At 39.3% G+C, this 20,258-nt stretch overlaps 1 protein-coding gene across 1 annotated transcript; it reads left to right on the forward strand.

The window, feature by feature from the left end:
- Positions 1–1,619: 1,619 nt before the first annotated feature.
- Positions 1,620–18,863, forward strand: LOC124286798. The gene is made up of 13 exons (XM_046723235.1): positions 1,620–2,037; positions 2,810–3,001; positions 3,175–3,277; positions 3,603–3,748; positions 8,821–8,979; positions 9,309–9,415; positions 9,864–10,007; positions 10,748–10,764; positions 14,240–14,373; positions 15,686–16,028; positions 16,363–16,614; positions 18,334–18,505; positions 18,612–18,863. The coding sequence occupies exons 1-13, from the start codon at positions 1,724–1,726 to the stop codon at positions 18,632–18,634; spliced, it is 2,106 nt and encodes a 701-aa protein (XP_046579191.1). The 5' UTR covers positions 1,620–1,723; the 3' UTR covers positions 18,635–18,863.
- Positions 18,864–20,258: the final 1,395 nt, after the last annotated feature.

Consider the following 20,258-nt stretch of genomic DNA (forward strand, 5'->3'; position numbering starts at 1 on the left):
TATAACGAGAAGGTGACTGGGTTTGGCACGTCAGCAGACAAAATCATAACCAAATTAACCATTACATCATCTATCTATCTATCTGTCTGTCTGTCTATCTATCTATGTAACACACACACACACACACACACACACACACACACACACACACACACACAATAATGTTACCATCCAAACTGCACATCAAGATGCTTCTCACACACTCCACCTGCTGTTATTCATTCTCTCCACGAAAGTTGATATGCTCTGTGTGCCGCGTAACGATCAATGTATTGTTCATTCACTTGTGAAGTTTATTGCCAATGTACTGGGCGTTTAATGCATGCATTCATTTCCCCTTTCTTTTAATCTAAAACGAAACTGAAGCTGTCGCGCACATTCCTAGAAGTGTTATTGTCATGGGTGGCAGACATGTACACAGTCTGGTAAAATGGTATGTGTTTTTTCATTGGGAAAGGTAAGATCTATAGCGGGTTACCAAAAGGTAAACATTACACCAGTCTTCTGCTCAATACGTCATATGAGCGAAATATTCTCAAGCACGACGTTAAACCCAATTTCACCTCACCTCTGCTCAATACGTGTGTCATCCTGTTTATATACCACATAATACTCCGCCCTTCACAGCTTGTTTTGTTTTGTCGCATAATCAAATTTGGGTTTGTCGCAGTACCATTCCCCGATATATGAACATCGTACAGACCACAGATGGTGTGGCTCAAAGTCACATTACTACATGATTATTACATAGTTATATAATATATGTACATTACATAATGTGCAGTATGTAATAATATAATTATATAACATATGCCTTTCTGGTGCCATGGAATCTGTTTCGGCCCATAATCAGAAAAAGTTTTCTCTGCAGTTTTGAAATAACTCTTAAAGTAGCTCCTTGTGTCGTGACTGAGTGAAGATACACCATCGAACCGGAATTATCGAGTTTTCGAGTTAGCAACGCTAGTGTAAGTAACGTATAGGGAACAGACCGCGGACACATTGCGTGCAGCTTTATGCTTACAATATTGAGTCTCTTGCATAAAGAAAAGGTTCAGCGCAAGGGGAACACAGTTGGCGCCCTTTGAGATGTCTACGTCTTCTACTTCTTATCTTGAAATTCCCAAAGACGTAACGTCTTTATTATGAAGTAATCCATCATGTCACATATTGTTTACTGAGTAACCAAATGTTTACTAACTGTTGTAAAATCTTTATGACGCTTTCAGTATCTAGTAATCTCTGTACAAGGCAATCACTACAGCGAAGGTGCAAATTTTATCTCACTCACTCAACAATTACTACTGTCAGTTAAGGAACTTCCCCTGTTGATTTGTACTGTTTGTGTTATAGCAATATGGCGACGACTACCCACCATCCACTGTTCCTGTATTATCCTATTGGAAACACGAGGTCAGTTGATGTGACGCTTGGATGTCAGGTTGACAAGGAATGTGACCTGCTGTTACTTGGGTGTGGAGATGTCAGGAACGTCCTACACACCATTCACGAGCTTCAGACAAGAGGAACCACAAAAGTAAAAGATCAGGCAATCAACATCCACCTCAATGACATTGAAGACAGTATCTTGGGACGCGATCTGATTTTGCTCTACCTCGCTGGAACAATTGATCCAGATAACTCGGAAGATTTGAAGTTTCTTTGGGGAGTCTGGTATGATGTCTTGTTGTCACAGGAACACCTACAGAGGCTGAAGCAAGTGATGATGGAAGTGTCGTTAGTCCAGTCAGGCAATAATGGGGTGTATTTTGGAAATATGAAAAGTGAAGACTCCATCAAAAGGGCTCTTCGTGGTATGGAGAAAGCTGAAATGAATGGTAAACAAATGACAGATACAAGATTGGAATTCCTAAATCGGCTGTACAGATCAGACATGCCAAAGTTAATCATGGACTGGACAACAGGAGAACTGGTCCGTCCTAAAGTTGACCTACCCCAGACAGCAGTAGACTGGGTTTCAAAGAATGTGAGTGCCCAGTGTGGTCGCCTTGACCAAGTACAGCGACTCAAGGACAGGTATGTCACCTACTCATTAGCATACGAACCACGTCTCCATATATTCATCTAACAGTCAGGTGGGACATCAGAGTAGCATATACATACGACAGTGATTTTCGTTATTTCGAACATCGCTCCAATCATATGTCTATATATTTATTAAATGTATTCTATCTATTTCCGTACTGATTGATTCCGTAATTGATTGAATCAATGCATTACTTGAGAACAATATGTACAAAATGAATCAAACACATCAAAGTAAACAATGACATAGAGCATTAATTCTATATTTCTGCCATCTTTGTACAACATACTACGCCTCTAGCAAATCAAATGGACGTTAAAGTTCAAGAGAAGTCCGTCTCAATGTTATAATTGCGATGGTCCAGTTGGTGTATGGTGTCTGCAAGATAGTATGACTATCTACATATGTCATTTCCGACAGTTTCTTGGATGTGGAAAAAATAATCATTTGCCACGCACTAATAACTAAACATTTAGGCAAATTTGCAAAAAAAATATACATAATTACTTGTATTAAACATATATCAATAAATCAACAGTAATTCAATAGATCGTTCTCCAAATCCTCAAAAAGGGGTAATATTACCCAATCAATAGGCTAGTATAACTTCAAATGACAAACCAGTGGTTCAGCGGATCCTTTCATTCGGGTTCGATTCCCCACATGGTCACATAGTGTGAAACCCATTTCTTATGTCCCTAAATGCGGTATATAACTAGACTCATCCACTTACTGTTTAATATGCTTCTTTAATATGAGCAGATACCATCAGGAGATCCGCGACTATATCACAACTGGAGTTACGAGGGTCAATTTACAATCGCTCTCGTCTAAACGGGTGGTGGATAGCTTCAGTGGCAACATGACCCTGTTGAGACCTGGATGTAATACATGGGCTGTCCCTGACGAATGCTGTCCATACTTTTCTCACGACATCGACCTGGAACTCCACAGGTATAGAAACATCATCAAGGTGCCTAGCGTTTATTTGTAAGCGTGAGAGAGTTTTCTTTTCACATAACACGGAAAATATGAGAGACTTATTTCTATTCATTATCCGGTCGTGCATACAAAGTTGTCGTTGCTATATATTTTTGTATGCTCACGTGAACTGTGGTCACACCTAGGTACGATGGGTATACGGTGACTCTCGCCTCCCTCTGTATGGAGATGCTAAAGAAGTGGGTGGAAAGTTTCCAGGCAGCAATGGAAGATGACTGTGTTCTCAAGGTACAGACGCTATACTGAATGAAAGGTTAACAAGATTTAGGTTGAAACAGGAAGCGGCAGTAATTCCGATGTCATTCATAAATAACATAAAATAAAAGAGGATTTCCGAAAAACTTTTAAGGTCGGATTGAAAAGTATATATATCCACCACCGTCCTCACACACGCACACGCACACGCACACGCACACGCACGCACACGCACATTCCATAGTAAAAACCAATGTTTGAAAACGTTGATCAAAAGCTCCTAGTGTATTCTATATAGTGTAAATAGTGTCTTGTAAATAAGATTGTTATTTTCACGGCATGGTGTATTGTTTTGTAGATCTACATGTGGCTGGGAGAGGCAACCGAAGTGTGCAAGAAGGACCTGCCAGAAAGTCTCCGGTTTGACTTCATCGACACATCCAATTTGGCAGATAGAATTGGTCTGGTCTCTGTGCTGAGTTGTTCACGCGACAGACTGAAACAGCAAGTATCCCAATTAGTGTTAATTGACCAAATCACACATATTTGCGCATGCGTCCGGTAAGGGAGTCCAGTTTGTTGAGCATGAATGTAAATTCATGAAAAACGACATTTTAACTTGACGTTACCCTCCCCAGAGTGTACCTGCTTTATCTAACTGTATCGCGAGACTCCTTACGTGTGAAAATGACTGATTTAGCAGCTTGGAGAACCAGAATAGGATGTTTCTGTCAACCACCCGGCTTGAGACAGATCGGGAAAATGGCGAAATATCAAACGTCAACAAAGTCGGACAGCCAGGTGTGCGAGTTGCACGTGTGAAATTTAAATGTCACTGCACACGCTTTTTGATTATCTGGCTGTTCTACCAGCAAGTGTTCCCCCCTCGTAAGAAATAGCGAAAAGTGACAACAAAATAATGATCGTTTGTTAAACAACTTTTATATTCCGGTGGCCTAAATTATGAAACAAATCACCAGCGTTGGCCTGTCGATTCCATGTGACAAAGCTACGGACTATACATACAGAGCGAGGCAGGCAACGGAGAGTCGCCTGTCTTATAGCAAACAGGCCAGGCCCAATCAGAATGCCTATCATTTGTGTATTCAAAATAAACTTCATGATGAAGACTTTATTAACTTTGTGAAAAGCCATGACATTTTTGGTATGGTAGAAACATGGCCAACTATGAATACTGCTGATTTCAACTATGAATACACAGCTGGGTATAAAAAATGAACTTTTTGCATTTGATAGACATGTTTTATATTGTTGTTTTTATGTGAGGTGAGGTGGGGTGAAATTGGGTTTAACGTCGTGCTTGAGAATATTTCGCTCATATGACGACGTGCATGCGTGTGTATGTGTATGTGCGGTTGCTTGTACTAGCCCAGACTGAAGCTGGGTTTATAGTGCTAGCCCACTGAGATACCATGCCGCAGTGAAGCATGAATACCACACTCAGACACAGTATACTGACTCCGAGCCGACCCATTAATGCCGAGCGCCAGGCAGGGACCAACAAGTACCATATTTTTACGTCTTTTGGTATGACGCGGCCGGGGATCGAACCCGCGACCTTCTGCTCTCCGGGCGGACGCTCTAACCACTACACCACGGAGGCGGTCCTGTGTTTATGTACCCCCAGCAAGTTCTACTTTCTATTCAGACTGTGATGACAAAAACGGAATAACCATATTATAAAGTGATATCCTGGACGTCCTCCAGGACTGCACCTCCCAGCCAGTCGTCATACTTGGTGGCGACCACAATGCTCGGACCGGAAATCTGCAGGATTCTACTGCTGATGATATAACAGGACACAATGAAGATCCGTTTGATATACCACGTGTGTCAGAAGAACATATAGTTAATCCATTTGAAAGAAGTTAGATTAACTTATGTATATCGCTGGACATCCACATGATGAACGGCAGATGTGGCAGTGACTCCAGTACCGGCGTGTGTACATACCCATGTCACAATGGATCTAGTCTCATAGACTATTGTCTGATATCTACACACTTGTTCTCTATATACAAGTCCTTGTCAAGAGTCGAGTCTCAACACCAAGCAATTTAAGTGACATTACTGTCTGGTTTGACAACGAACACCAACACAGCCAGGGCAGAGGGTACACACAGTTACAGATATGTGTGGATGGAATGCTTACGTGAACAATTTGAAATAGCTCTTATGTCTCCAGAATTTCTATTTGCTCTAGATAATGCTATAGACCTAATTGACAGAAGCATTAACCAATCTGTTGGTTTATTCACGGAAAATATACTTGAACATGCATCAATGTCAAACCTTTCTGTAAGCGGCTTAAAAACACTTGATATAATAGAGAATGTCATGGTAACAAAGTTGAGGCCAGAAAAGCATTGTGAACATATAGGACTACGAAGATCCAATCTCATTTCGATACATACAGAGTTTTGCGTAACAGATATAAGACCTCTGTTAGAACCAAGCACAGACATCATTACTGGAAGAATCTGTATGCGATAGCAAAGCGTTTTGGAAGCAGGTCAAGTGAATGAATGGTACTGTGAGAAAAGATTACCCCATTCCACCTCAGGAATGGTTTGACCATTTTAAAGAACTTTTCTCTGCAGGTGATACCCAGGAAAGGACTACTCCAGGGGATCATGATATAGACTGTACTGTTGGTGTCCCCATTACAGCTTAACAAATAACGGAAGCTGTGAATAAATTAAAGAGTGGTCCGGATTATATAATACCAGAATTACTAAAACCATCACTCAAGTATATACATGTATTGCCTTACTTAGAAAAACTCTTCAACAAAATCCTTGATATAGGTGTTTTCCCCAACGGCTGGGGAAGTGGCATTATTGTTCCTATACATAAAAGCGGGTGCCTCAAAGACCCGAATAACTACCGGGGAATTACCTTAAACGGTGTGTTTGGAAAAGTTTTCACATCTATCCTTAACAAGCGCCTATCGACGTGGACCGAAATTAATCACAAGATATGTGAAGAACAAGCAGGATTTCGTTAGGGCTACACTACTACGGACAACATCTTCACACTAACTGCCTGCGTACAGAAATATCTCAGTAAAAGAAAAGGTCGCTTATATGTAGCTCTAATTGACTTTAGGAAAGCATTTGATTCTATCAATAGAACAAAACTGATTAACGTACTTCGAAACATCAACCTAAGGGGGAAAATGCTTCACATTATTGAATCCATGTATTCACGAGTGTCAGCTTCTGTTAGATGTAGTGGAGGGCGTACAAGCAAGTCTTTGATTGTCCAGTTGGTCTCAAACAAGGATGTGTTCTTAGACCGGTCCTTTTCTCTCTGTTCATAAATGGACTCGCTGATGTGATATTACAGGAGTGCAAAGGCGAAATACAGCTATACCCAGATCTATACGATCTATTTCTACTGTTGTTTGCTGACGACGTAATCCTAATGTCCGACAGGGTCAACGGTCTCCAGCAACAGCTCAACATCCTGTCTACATTCTGTGAAACACGGGGCCTGTCAGTTAACCTACAGAAGACAAATGTTGTCGTCTTTAGAAAAGGAGGAATCTTTAGATGGTTTTACAATGGCAAAGAGATCGAGCCTGTATCAAGTTACAGAGACAGAGACAGAGACAGAGTTTATTTGCAGTAAAAGGCCATAGGCCCAAAATACATTCAAAGGAAATTTCAGTGTATTCAGGGGCACAATGTGCTTTCATGTGTGTTTATAATAATCCTCTTAACATAAAATAGATACAAGGCAACAGATTTTACAGTGTCTACATTAGTATTCTTGAAAAGATTTGCTAAAGAATATACAGTATAAGGCTTTTTAACACATTTTGTAATAAACCTCTCTCTTAGGTTGTTAATAGGACTCACAAATGAACAGTACATGGAATTCATCTTCAATATAGGTAAGACCTTTAGATTTGCATGATATACACAATCTTTGATTATAATCAGTGTTGTTATAACGCCCAGTTTCTACAGCTATTTTAAAATTACTACACCTAAATTGTGCTAAAACAGCTCTTAAATGTAGAAAGGTTAAACGATAAATAACATTCAACATTTAACGCTGATTTAAAATACTGATAATAGTTGCATTTGGAAGAATTACTCAGGGAAGAGTACCAGGACTGTTTTAAATTATCTGATAATCTGTGTTTAAATAAGCTTATAAACAACTTTACATCACCAACATCTTGGCTCAACCAAACATATCCAAAACCAAAATTAAACAGAAGATTTTTAACTTTTGATGCCCATGTAGTTCTACCACTATCATCTAAAGACTTGAGCATAAGGTACCCTTAGAACCCAAGTTACAAATACCTAGGGATCATGCTAACACCAACCCTGTCTCTGCGTCAATCCGTCCTTCACCTTGCAACTAACGGCAAACGTTCCTTAGTGAACATCTTACGTAATTTTACTATAATGTGGACATATGGAAAGTTACCATTCAAGACCTGTTTCAAAATATTCGACACTAAAATAATGCCTATTCTGTTATACGAAAGTGAAATATGGGGACACACACGAGTAGGCGCAATTGAGAAAGTTCAATATCTAGCTTGTAAACGCTACATTGGAACCGGTACAAACACACCAAATACTATGGCCCTCTGTATGTGGATAGTGCCGTCAGATGCATCAAGTACTGGATCAGACTCCTTCATCTCCCGTCTCATCGACTACCACGCAAGGCATATGGCATGTTGTATAATCTGGACTTTAAACAGCGTTTAAAATATATCAGTTCTCAACAATGGCATGACCTTTAACCAGCAGTTCAAGATATGATACATACTCAACATAGAAAACAACTCTTGATGCTGAAGAATACTTATTAGAATCTTCACTACGAACTTTTGCGCGCCAGTTTGCTCTTGCAAGAGTTGGACATACAAGTCTACAGATTGACAGAGGCCGAATATCAAATATGCCCCGTGAGCAACGTATCTGTCCATACTGTGATCGATATGAAATCGAAGATCTGTATCATTTTACTTTGATATGCCCCTACCTTGACACCATCAGAAACTATTCTACTATTATGTGATGAGGAACCCATCAATATAGATGTCCTCAAAACCTATGTCAACAACTTCACACTCTGTGCTTACAAAATTAATGGCATTCATTCATGTTGCTTTTAAGAAGCGAAAATGATTGTTTAATATCACCCATATTATTATTGTATCATGTATTTGGGCCTATGGCCACAAATGCATTGTGGAAATAAACGATAAACTATATAATCAAATGTGATGTCAGAACACTATAGTACCAACCATCAATGAAAAGCAAGGGGAGGCAATGTATCGAAAGATGTCATGGGGCCACAATTCCTTTTGCAGAATTTTGTCTCCCAGTCGTGTAACAAAGTCATCGGTTCGAACCCCTTTCTTCCCGATCACCCTCGTCATTCGTTTCAGTGGTGCAGGGTAAAACCTGTAGGAGGTTCCCTGGCAGACCCGCCTCCAATAGCATAAGCACAGTTCGTAGTAGCGTTACATTCACTAACTCAATCACTCATGTTAATCTGCTTAATATGTTACTGTTCAGGCCTAACGGAGTGCTGAGGACAGAGAGTTTTGACTTCACAAGATTAGAAGGCGTCGTTTCAGTGGAAAGGTATCTCTCTGGCTGCATTGATGTGCCACTGTTGATGTATCCGACAGTGTTTGGTTTTCATCTAGCTGAAGAACTCTCTCTTGGACATGAGTAAGTACCCGGTATTGCTTTGTTACAGCACAAATTTAGGAAATACAGATCATGATTGCACAATTTGACTGGTATCCGGAACATACGGTCGAACACATGATGTCATTTCAAAAAGAACATTGGTGATCCCAAACGCCATTTCACTTGAAATGTAAACTGAGAATACCCGATGTCAATTATCCGCAGAGATATGATCCTAAAAGGCCGTGATGATTCTATGAATTATAGTTAACTGGCGTTACTGTTGTTGCCTATGATTCGTGAGTGCAGGACTTTGACACAACTTGACCATTAACAAGCTTTAAGTACCCTGTCACTTCATTGACCAGGAGTCTCCCGCCATCTCAGTCTACCCACGTACCTACAAAGTTGACATTGAAATGGAAAACAGCTCGGGAACAGAAACAATTAACAGCTATTACTCTTGATGAAAAAGGTATGTGACATTTTATCTAAAATATCTCTCCGTTTAAGTCAACATCTATCAATCATCGACCTAACATTTGAAAGAACCAGATACTGCTTATGTATACATAAATCTTGGCATAGTCAATGGCAAAACGTTTGCCAGAGTGAACATACAATTGCGGTCCACATTTTTCTGAGGATGGGGCGATGTTGGGTGACGATGTTTGAGAGGGATGGGGATGGGGATGGGGAGGGGAGGGGTCGTTGTTGGGGACAGTGTTCGGGGAAGGTGTTGGGCGACGTGGATAAGGATGGTGTTTTATGCTATATTTGGCTTATAAATCTGGGACCATAAAGCATGATGTTTTACAACATGCAGTATTAATATATAACTCTATTTGCCGTAATGTAAAACATGACAATACATTATTTTCGGGAACATATAATATGTAAAAATTGATTGGTATATATTTCAGTATCAGACGCAGTATCTGCAGCACTTGAAAAGGTGAAAACATGTCCTGGTTTAGACGGTCGAGATCCCTTAGGACATGTCACAAAGGCGTGTGTCAAAAGTGCAACTGAAAATATTCTGCAAAGGGTTCAGAATATTGCTAAAGGTAACTCTAACGTCGTTATGGAAACAAACACCTGATTTCTATTTGTCTAAATGCTCTGCTCAAAAGTTTACAAGACATGACTCGTTGTCTGAAAGTCGTCCAAGGGTTACATGACGCTCATCCGTAAAGGAAAACAATATGTGTAAAGAAATCAGTTCATACACATAAGTGTTGTAAAGATTCAAGTGTGTTTACGTTTGAAGTGATAAAAATATGTTTCATTTCATGAGATAACAGTTTAAATATACAAACTAAAATAACTATCAGTAATATCACTCCTATTCACAGATTGTATTCAATGAAATAAGTAGTGACAAACTCTTAGATGTTAGAAATAATATTGGCCGTCATTAATCACTTATTCAACCGGATGTCTTCGAGTTTCTGAATTCTCGTGAATACTCACAATATCTGTAATGTCATTCAACGCGATATAATGATGTGAATAAATTGCAAGCGATTTCACGGCATCTGATTGGCTAACCATCCAATAATTTAATCATGAACCGTAAAACATGTAGGCCACGCCCACTGAGGGGTTGCTGATTCCAGTGTAGTTCAACACAGAATGGGCGGGACTGTACTACCTACGCAAAGAACGAAATCACTGACTTCGTGCTGTTTTCGCAGAGGTTTTGAGCTACGGATTATACAAGTTGTATGTGTCTAATGAATTGTATTGTTTATACTTTTATATTAAAAACAAACATCTGATGCCAATCTGTGAACTCAACCCACAGCCACGACGAAAAGCAATGTAAGTACATTTTACATGATTATGATTGTAACGTGTTGATTTCTCAATAGAAGTAATAGTTAGCACTCAAATCTGTAACAGTGAACAACAAACACGGAAATGCAACGAATGTTATGATATTAAGAATTGTACTTTGAAAATATCTAGGTTTACATATCAATACACATCACTGCAGTAATAACAAGTCATTACAATGCCAGCACAGAATAGTGTCGTAGTAGCGGTGGTAGACATAATAGTGGTAGTAAATACAATAGCAGTGACATTTACAATATCGGCAGTAAATACAATAGCGGTGGTATATACAACAACGGTGGTATATACAATATCGGTAGTAAATACAATAGCGGTGGTATATACAACAACGGTGGTATATACAATAGCGGTAGTAAATACAACAGCGGTGGTATATACAATATCGGTAGTAAATACAACAACGGTGGTATATACAATATCGGTAGTAAATACAATAGCGGTGGTATATACAATAGCGGTGGTATATACAATATCGGTAGTAAATACAATAGCTGTGGTATATACAATATCGGTAGTAAATACAATAACGGTGGTATATACAATAGCGGTGGTATATACAATATCGGTAGTAAATACAATAGCGATATATACAACAGCGGTATATATACAACAACGGTGGTATATACAACAATAGCGGTATATATACAATAGCGGTATATAAATAGCGGTGGTATATACAATAGCGGTAGTAACATACAATAGCGGTGGTATATACAACAACGGTGGCATATACAATAGCGGTGGTATATACAATAGCGGTGGTATATACAACAAGGGTGGTATATACAATAGCGGTGGTATATACAATATCGGTAGTAAATACAATAGCGGTGGTATATACAACAACGGTGGTATATACAATATCGGTAGTAAATACAATAGCGGTGGTATATACAACAGCGGTGGTATATACAATAGCGGTGGTATGTACAATAGCGGTAGTAAATACAATAGCGGTGGTATATACAACAACGGTGGTATATACAATATCGGTAGTAAATACAATAGCGGTGGTATATACAACAACGGTGGTATATACAATAGCGGTGGTATATACAATATCGGTAGTAAATACAATAGCGTTGGTATGTACAACAACGGTGGTATATACAATAGCGGTGGTAATACAATAGCGGTGGTATATACAATAGCGGTAGTAAATACAATAGCGGTGGTATCAACAGTTAAAATACATCCTTGCCTTGTGCCAACATTACAGTTGAAATAAGATGATAATCCAGTATCAGTTCTGACACAAGCACATAATGATGAGTGCATCTTGATGATAAATTTCATAAATTTCCCCTTCACACCAATGCTCATAAGGCTCCTAAACAATATTTGATGATTAATGCAGTCAAAAGCATTCGTAAAGTCTATGTACAAACAATAGAATCTCCCCTTCTTCTTTGATAAATACTTGATTGCCATAGCTTGTAAGGTGAATATATGATCAGTGGTTGAATAACCATGTCGAAAGCCGGCTTGACACTCTGAGATTATGTTGTTGTCATCGCACCATTGTTGTTATCTGTTATTGATTATTGAAGTAAGAATTTTGCACATTGAGTTGATCAAAGAAATACGTCTGAAATTGTTTGGGTCCAGTTTGCTTCCTGATTTATGCAAGGGGCAGATGATACTCTTTCCCCAAGCCTCAGGGAAAATGCCATCTTCAAATAACTTATTGAATAGTTTAGTTAATAATGGTGCAATATAGCTTTTAGAAGCCTTGAAAAAGTCCCCGGCTATGCCATCTGTTCCTGCTGATTTGCCACTCTTAATGTTTTGAAGACTAGAAAATACTTCATGTTCTGAAAAGGGATCATTCAACTGTGATGCAATGTTGTCATTTATATCCTCACACAATGCCTCATCAATAACATCATTGGTAGATTGACAATATAAAAGGTTCCGAAAGTGATCATGCCATTTGTTTACAGGAATATGAGGAGTCTCTGAACGAGAAACTGAATTTGATTTTAATACACTCCAGAATTGTTTAGGGTCATTTCTTGAGTCACTAAGTTTTCTCCTTTGATCTTGAAGATATAGGTCTTTCTTCAGTTGAAATGTAGATTTGAAAAGTTTCTTTTGACATATATACGAATCAATGTTTTCACCAAGGCCCTTGATCTATGTGCTCTAAGAGCTGAGTATTTCTTTTGTTTGATATGCTTTAATTCGGAGTCCCACCAGGGGGGCTGCTTGGAATACATGGAAAGATAATTATTGTAAACTCTCTTGAATTTCTCTGCTGCAGCCTGGTAGAGATCAGTTAATGCTTTGACACTTTCTTCCACTTTTTCTTCAATCTGTTTATGTATTGTGTCATACTGCATTATAAACAATTCATGAAAATCAACTTAAAATATGTTGCGCATTTCAGGGGACCAGTTGTATTTTATCCCGTTGACCCATAACACATGACTGATTGGAATTGTTGTCATCATTACACCTTTCAGTTGAAACTGCACCAGGAAGATCAATAGAACAATATAGAGGGAAATGGTTTGACTCGTCTCTTTCATGAATACCAAAAGAGCTGAAATGGGGGAATAGATCAGTACTTGCTAGAAAGTAATCCACTACACTAGCACCATTATGGGTCACACAAGTGAAATTGCCTTCTTTGTCATCAAACATCCCTCCATTCAAAGCATGTAGACCATGTGTACAACACATTTCTGCAAGGGATACTCCATAGTTGTTATATCTAATGTTGTCTTTCGTATTGCGCGAAGTTTGGAAGTTATCACTTGGGTAGTCCTCACTGCTGTTTTGGACATAGTAGAAATCATCACAGGGAATATAATCTAAAATGTTTTCATTCTTGCATTAAAATTACCTACAAGTAATATACGATGCTGATAAAAATTATGCTTTATGGTTTCGACGTATTGTTCCAAAAGCTGGATGCCATCAAAATCCTTACCAATATATATAGGGGAGTTTTCAGGTGATATGTAGACAAACATTAACACAATATCTTTGTCAAGTCCAAGTCTCGTGGAGTGAAACAAAAGAACAACACAATCTTCAAGCACTCTATACATATACTCGTCAACATCGGGTTTCACAAAAACAGACACTTCTCTGCTGTACCTACCCAAAAGCTTCTGTTTGGGTCTGCAGTAGTGGTATGATCGAAATCCGGACAAACACTTTCTCTGCTTTACAACGACAAACAAAGCGGTTTACTCACGGTGTGTCAGCTGTATTTGTGAAGAAAGCCAAAGTGATCCGGTTGCTGGCACCAGAGTGATGACGAGAATATATGTTTTCATTGAAACAGCATTTCAATCGTCCGCTTGATATTTTATCCTACTTCATCATATAATAATCGATTATGTAGTGCATACTAATCGCAGGCCGTTAGTTAGAAAACCAGACCCTAGTTTGTCAAGGCTACATATACCAAGGTGTATATTGTTTACAGACCCTGGTTGAGTACACAGATCATTATCTTGTGACCATCCAAACCGACCCAGAATGTCTGAAGAAGGGGAGATTCAGCATGGATTGTGTAGATGGAGATCCATATGTTATAGTTCTACAGAACAGCCACAATGGGTGAGTTTTTTATTTGAGTTTACTCACTGGTAAAATGAACATCATACAACTTGCAGTGTGTGTGGACTTTCCACTGTTTCATTCACATCCTTTTGAACTGCCTTAGATACCTGATGACGTTGATTTTAACCTTTCCAAATTACAAGCTGAAGACAATATTGTTGTATTTGTCCTTAGTAAACAGGACAAATAGCACGGTCCAAGTTTTATACCGATAAGACTCTCGACATCGATATAGATATTTTCTTCAAAGCTACAAAAAGCTGATTTCTTCTCCCGAAATCACTGACAAACCACCTGATATCAGACGTAACGTCAATGATAGAATAGTCATTCTTACAAAACAGATTAATCTGGATATAAAGGATAATTAAGTGATGAAAATTATATAAAGGGACCACTGTAACCTTCAAATATATCGAAAACCAAAATGGTCAACAATATGATACTATTGTATTCGTCATACTATTGGCAATTGCCTTACTGAAAGTAGTAAATCTTGCAGCAGTTGCCTGGAGTATCCATATTGGGTTTCCATTGTTATGCTGTGTGGACTATGCCATACCATGATGTGTTAAAACGTTACTATATTCAAGAAGGGCGTAGGTATGGAACTGGTTTCAGACGCTGAAAAACATTTGAGTAAGCCTACTGTTATGAAGATGTGACTTTGTTAATTGCAATGTCACATTAATCAACTTTTAGGTATTATGGGTTACAAAGGTTTAAAGCGCTGAGTGTGGATTTGAACTCACACCTTTAACTTAAGCTATGAATTACTCCTGTTGAGAGTGGGCTTGGGAGTTACCTGCCCTTTGAATTGCTTTACTTCCGCTGTGTACAATGCTGTAGGCTGTGAGTAGATTGTAGTGTGGCGTGGGTTAGAAAAGTCTAGAAGTTTATAATATGTATATAAGGGATGGTTGTTGAGATTTATGGAGGGACTACTGTGGACTTGCACTCATCTGTCTGCTAACATCGACGTTTCACCACTCAAGAGACATTCATTGTAAGCTTGTTTATTCAATATATAATTGAGCCTTATAGAGATGTTTTTGTTTTATTTTGCTGGTTTAAAGGGGACTCACAAGCCTTTTTATATCAGCAATTTCTAAACCGTAACTATATTCACATGTGCTGTAAATGTATGACGTCAGCGCCAGACTAGCCAGTCTTTATTGTCCTCCAAAGCATTGACCATTTCACCTGTTTTATGCTATGGTGGTGGCGGGATGTTGAAGGAAATGATGCAGGTGTTAAATGATTCCTATTTATCCAAGGTTTTCTTAATATAGTGCTTTTCGTGCTTCAGGAAATCAAGCTTTAGAGAAACGCTCAGTCTTTCATGTGGAATCGCTTTGAACACGAGCAGATTTGAAGTGTCAAGGAAGAGGGGGAGAATTGAAGCTCGTCTTGTCAAGGATGCTGACGTGACTCTCGGTGAACGAGTTTTGCCCTGGAACAAGCTCAACACAAGCTCTGTTGCTGATCTCCCGAACTTTCCTCTCTCGGAAAGCGGTAAAGAAACAATAGAGATGTACGTTGGAAACATGTGCTTATTGTGTCCAGTGAGTCGGTCACAACGCATGTCGCCCATACAACAGCTTAGATCACTTGTGGTGTTCATCTTGATAACGGTCCCGTTTTCATTTGGGGTAGGTGCTTTGTGCATCTAATATCAATTCTTGCTACAACATGAAGCTTTGGACGTGCCAGATGTCAGCTTCTTGTTTGTTAGTCTTTTGTTGCAATATTGTACTGAGCAATGGTATGGTTTCTTACTTGTAGTATACAGTAATCTGATGAAATACACAAAACACATTATTCAAACTTCTGGATAGTTATGCAAGTTACTTTCGAAATAATAGCTGATTTCATTGTGGGACTTGTTGCTAAAGAGTGATAGAATTCCTAGTAAAAGTAAAATATTACAAAAGAGGGGTTATTTTTGCATGTATATGAAGTGAAATACTGACATGTTCTTCATAGCTGCCAACACTCATCACGATTAGAGGTCAAGGTCTCACAAATACTGGCAAGGGAGCAAACAACATGCTACGTGTGGAAGATCTAAAGATCCACGAGAAGAGACCTACCCTATTTTTGACTTTTCTAGATTTTGACAAAGCTGATAATCTGGTTAGCCAAAAGAAAATCACGGATGAAGAAATCTTACCATGGAAACAAACGAAGAAGACTTGTGTGGAGCTGGACCCATCATCATCTTCAAATCTTAGCAAGGTAAGCGTAACAGATAACAACAAAACGAGTTATTGCAGTATTATTGATTAAATCAGACGGCCTGCTCCGTGTGTTCTGTGTACGTACACGGAACTTGTGGTAACCTATTCTGCTCCCTATGTTTTGCTTGTTGCTCAATATTGAGCTCCCTCAGCTATATGCCAGCTGCCGGTAAGTGCGTCTAAACCAGACAATCCAGTGACTGATCGATCAGTGTTCAGAATAACCGCTCATATTGTCTTATTGTACAGTAAAGCTATTAGACAAAATACGTAACAATACAAATCTTATCTATTATATTTTCTGGGAACACTGGATTCAGTGTGCGAAATAGTTTCCAAATTTTGGTAGCCAGACGGGCTAGCTCTGCCTGAAAGTTACAAGACCACAAAATTATTCACTGGCCCGAAATTTGAATGTAACCACGGGTTTCATCATTAAGCTGCTATTATGATGAACATTTTTATCAGGCCATAATCTTGCATTATTCAAAAGTGTATTATAACTTAACAAATCGGAGAGAGTGATATACATGTTTTTACAAAATGATCCCATGAAAATTCACTAGCCACTCGGGCCAGTGACTATGGAGATTTACTGACCCGACTGGATTTCTACTAGCCACGGGCTAGCGGGCCAGTGGCTATTGCGAACACTGACTGGATTACATGAATAGAATCGGCAAAACCCTTTCCACAATCTTAAGAAATCTCTGCCAAAAGCAGAGTCGATTGTACAATTGTGATTATATCCTGAGCAGATATTTGTTCAGCAGTCTTACAGCTGTATGGTGTATGTAAACAAACAGGGTCTGAACCAGACAATCCAGTGATTGTCACCATGCGATACAATTACAGAGCATGTGTTTATGAATCACCATGAAATAGTGATGATACCAGGTGTTCGCGAAAAGGTGAGCATATCCTGCCCCACCGGTGGCACCCGTCTAGTCATTTGTTCACCTGAAATATATTCGGGAACTTATGAACGTAAGTCAAAATAAGGAATTGAATCTGACATCATTTTTGTCACTGATAAAATTTGGAGATATCCTTCGCATGTCTACCATAGAACTTCCTGAAAGCTTTACTGAGGCCTTGAATGTAGTAACCTAGATCAAACAAATTCTGAAAGAGGGGCATTCCGCTCTTTGACAAATTGTCCTGAACCTCTGATAGATATGTGGATATATCTTTGTTCACCACATTTGTTTAGAAAAGCCCCATGAATCAAGGAATGAAGTTTTTCCTTAAGTTTGTTATATGGGATAGTGGTATACAGTGTTGACAGAACGGAACTCGGCCCGTTTCTGAGATTCTAAAAATGTTAACAAATCCTTTGAGTTTTTGAGAATCCACAGGGCATTAATTCCGCCTGTCTGAAAAAAATTATGTGAACATCGAGAAAGTCCTTGGTTGATAGCGTCAAGGATCATGGTTAATCTCTGAGACAGGGATTTGGTGGTACATTTGCTGGAACCAGCAATAAATCACTCCTTGTAGGGATTTTTATGTAGTTTGGGAATCCATGACAAGAGGAATGGACTTGTCTTCAGGTTTTAGAGTCAAGCCAAACGTAGATAGCATCCTTGAATGGTTTAGGCAGATTTCTTACTCAGTTAACATACTTGCCTTATACGTGGCATTACCATACTTTTTAGCAAAAACGTCATAACCTTTGTGTCCATGCTGATTGTGAATGTGTATTTGTCATCGACAGGGATATGCTTTGTTGGTGAAGCTTCTAGAAGTCAACTCCATCCGAATGATTCAAGATCAGCCCGAGGACAGAAGATGGATGACAAGAACCATCCTGAGAGCGAGATATCCTTACAAGGAACTATATGATTTGAAGTACCAGGAAGACCTGGCTGAAATGTTTAGTTCTCTTTGTAAGTATATAGGAAAGGTAACATAGGAGCTAATTACTTACTAATTACATTGCATGTGCCCTGCTTATGAGCCTTGCATAAGTATAGTTTTTTTTATCCTTATAAGGTGGTCCGGAGAAAGGGACATGAGGACATTGGCGCGGAATCTGGTTTTTCACCCGTCAAGCCCTGGTGCAGTTTGTGACAGTTTTGGTAGATCTCAGAAGACAGTAAGGTGTTCGGGGTGCAGCCGGGTGTTCTACTGAGGCAGAAAATAAAACAGGGAAGCCTGGACAGTCCACGGGAACGTCTGTGAATCTGCCTCTGTTACTATTTACCTGAAAGAAATATGAAATACACAATGCCCTTTTAGAAAGTGGTCAAATGTAACATATGTTATATTTGGGATTACACTTTCTTAGTAAAGTACAGGGTGCCGTTCCACTAACCGATCTTATCTAAGATCAATCTTAGCAAGTGATAGTCTAGCAAGTGATAGAAAGTAGTTTACGAACCAACTGAGTGAGTGAGTGAGTTTAGATTTACGCCGCACTCAGCAATAGTCCAGCTATATGGCGGCGGTCTGTAAATAATTTAGCTAAGATGCATAGCGTTCACTAACATGAGCGTTCATGTTAGTGAACGCTATGTATCTTAGCTATAAATAATCGAGTCTGGACCAGACAATCCAGTGATCAACAGCATGCGCATCGATCTGCGCAGTTGGGAACCGATGACATGTGTCAACCAAGTCAGCGAGCCTGACCACCCGATCCCGTTAGTGGCCTCTTACGACAGGCATGGGTTATTGAAGTTCAATATTCTAACCCGGGCCTTCATGGGTATTTTTCCAACCAAGTGTAAACGTGGAGAAAAAACCTAGAGCAAAATATTAGGGTAGTGAGCACCTTGGTTTCAGGTGCAAGTGCGTGAGAACGCTGGGTATCAAGCATAATATAATAATAATAAATGCATATTTATAGTGCGCCTATTCCACATCCTTGGGCATGCTCAAAGCGCTGTGTACAGATAATTTACACGAGAATATTTACAGCCGAGATTATAAGTAATATACTGAGAACAGGTTTTAAGTCTGGACTTTAAAAATGTCAATTGTGTCAGAGCTTTTAATATGTGCCTGAACCTTGTCAATCAGCATAAACAAGGCGTGACGAGGCTATAACGTATGTAGAATCTGTCAGTGGTCTTGAATAACACGCGGCCTGCCTTTAGAATCCCCCACCAAATACGTGTATGCGCAGTGAAATCAAACATATTTGTATCTTTTTGCTTCAGAACATTGTTCACTTCACGGCTGTCCCTATTCTGAACCATGACGTTGCAATATTGTTGTACAAATGTGTTACACCGACTCGCTCGGTTGTGTTCCCATGACGACAGTGGTCAGACTGGCCTGACATTTGTAAGGCTTCAGTGCAGTGTTTGTTTACATCACAGAAATATACAAATTCATTTCATGAGGGACTTTAGGGGACGCTCACGGTGAAACGCTCGCTCTTATTTTTCACATAGAATAGGAAAGCCACCATTTTGGTTTCTCTACGATTGATTTTAGCTATCCTAAGTTGGTCATGAGCAACTTAGATTTTGAATCTTAATTTTACGATTGACTTAGGTAAGATTGGTTAGTGGAACGGTATGCCGATCGTAACGTCACGCTAAGATTGGGATTTTAGGGGTTTACGATTGGCATAGGGCTAAGATCGGTAAGTGGAACGGCACCCAGATCCTGGATGGGACTCAACCAAAAAAG

This window comes from Haliotis rubra, unplaced genomic scaffold (genome assembly GCF_003918875.1).
Source record: "Haliotis rubra isolate DU_JTF1 unplaced genomic scaffold, ASM391887v1 Scf391, whole genome shotgun sequence".
In the NCBI taxonomy this organism is placed as follows: Eukaryota; Metazoa; Mollusca; class Gastropoda; order Lepetellida; family Haliotidae; genus Haliotis; species Haliotis rubra.

Excerpts from the sequence above, each read along its gene's own strand:
- LOC124286798 (XM_046723235.1), top strand. The coding sequence starts at position 1,724 with ATGATGGAAGTGTCGTTAGTCCAGTCAGGCAATAATGGGGTGTATTTT. Across the intron at positions 3,278-3,602 it reads AAGATGACTGTGTTCTCAAG|ATCTACATGTGGCTGGGAGA; the intron begins GTACAGACGCTA and ends ATTGTTTTGTAG. Across the intron at positions 3,749-8,820 it reads TCACGCGACAGACTGAAACA|GCCTAACGGAGTGCTGAGGA; the intron begins GCAAGTATCCCA and ends GTTACTGTTCAG.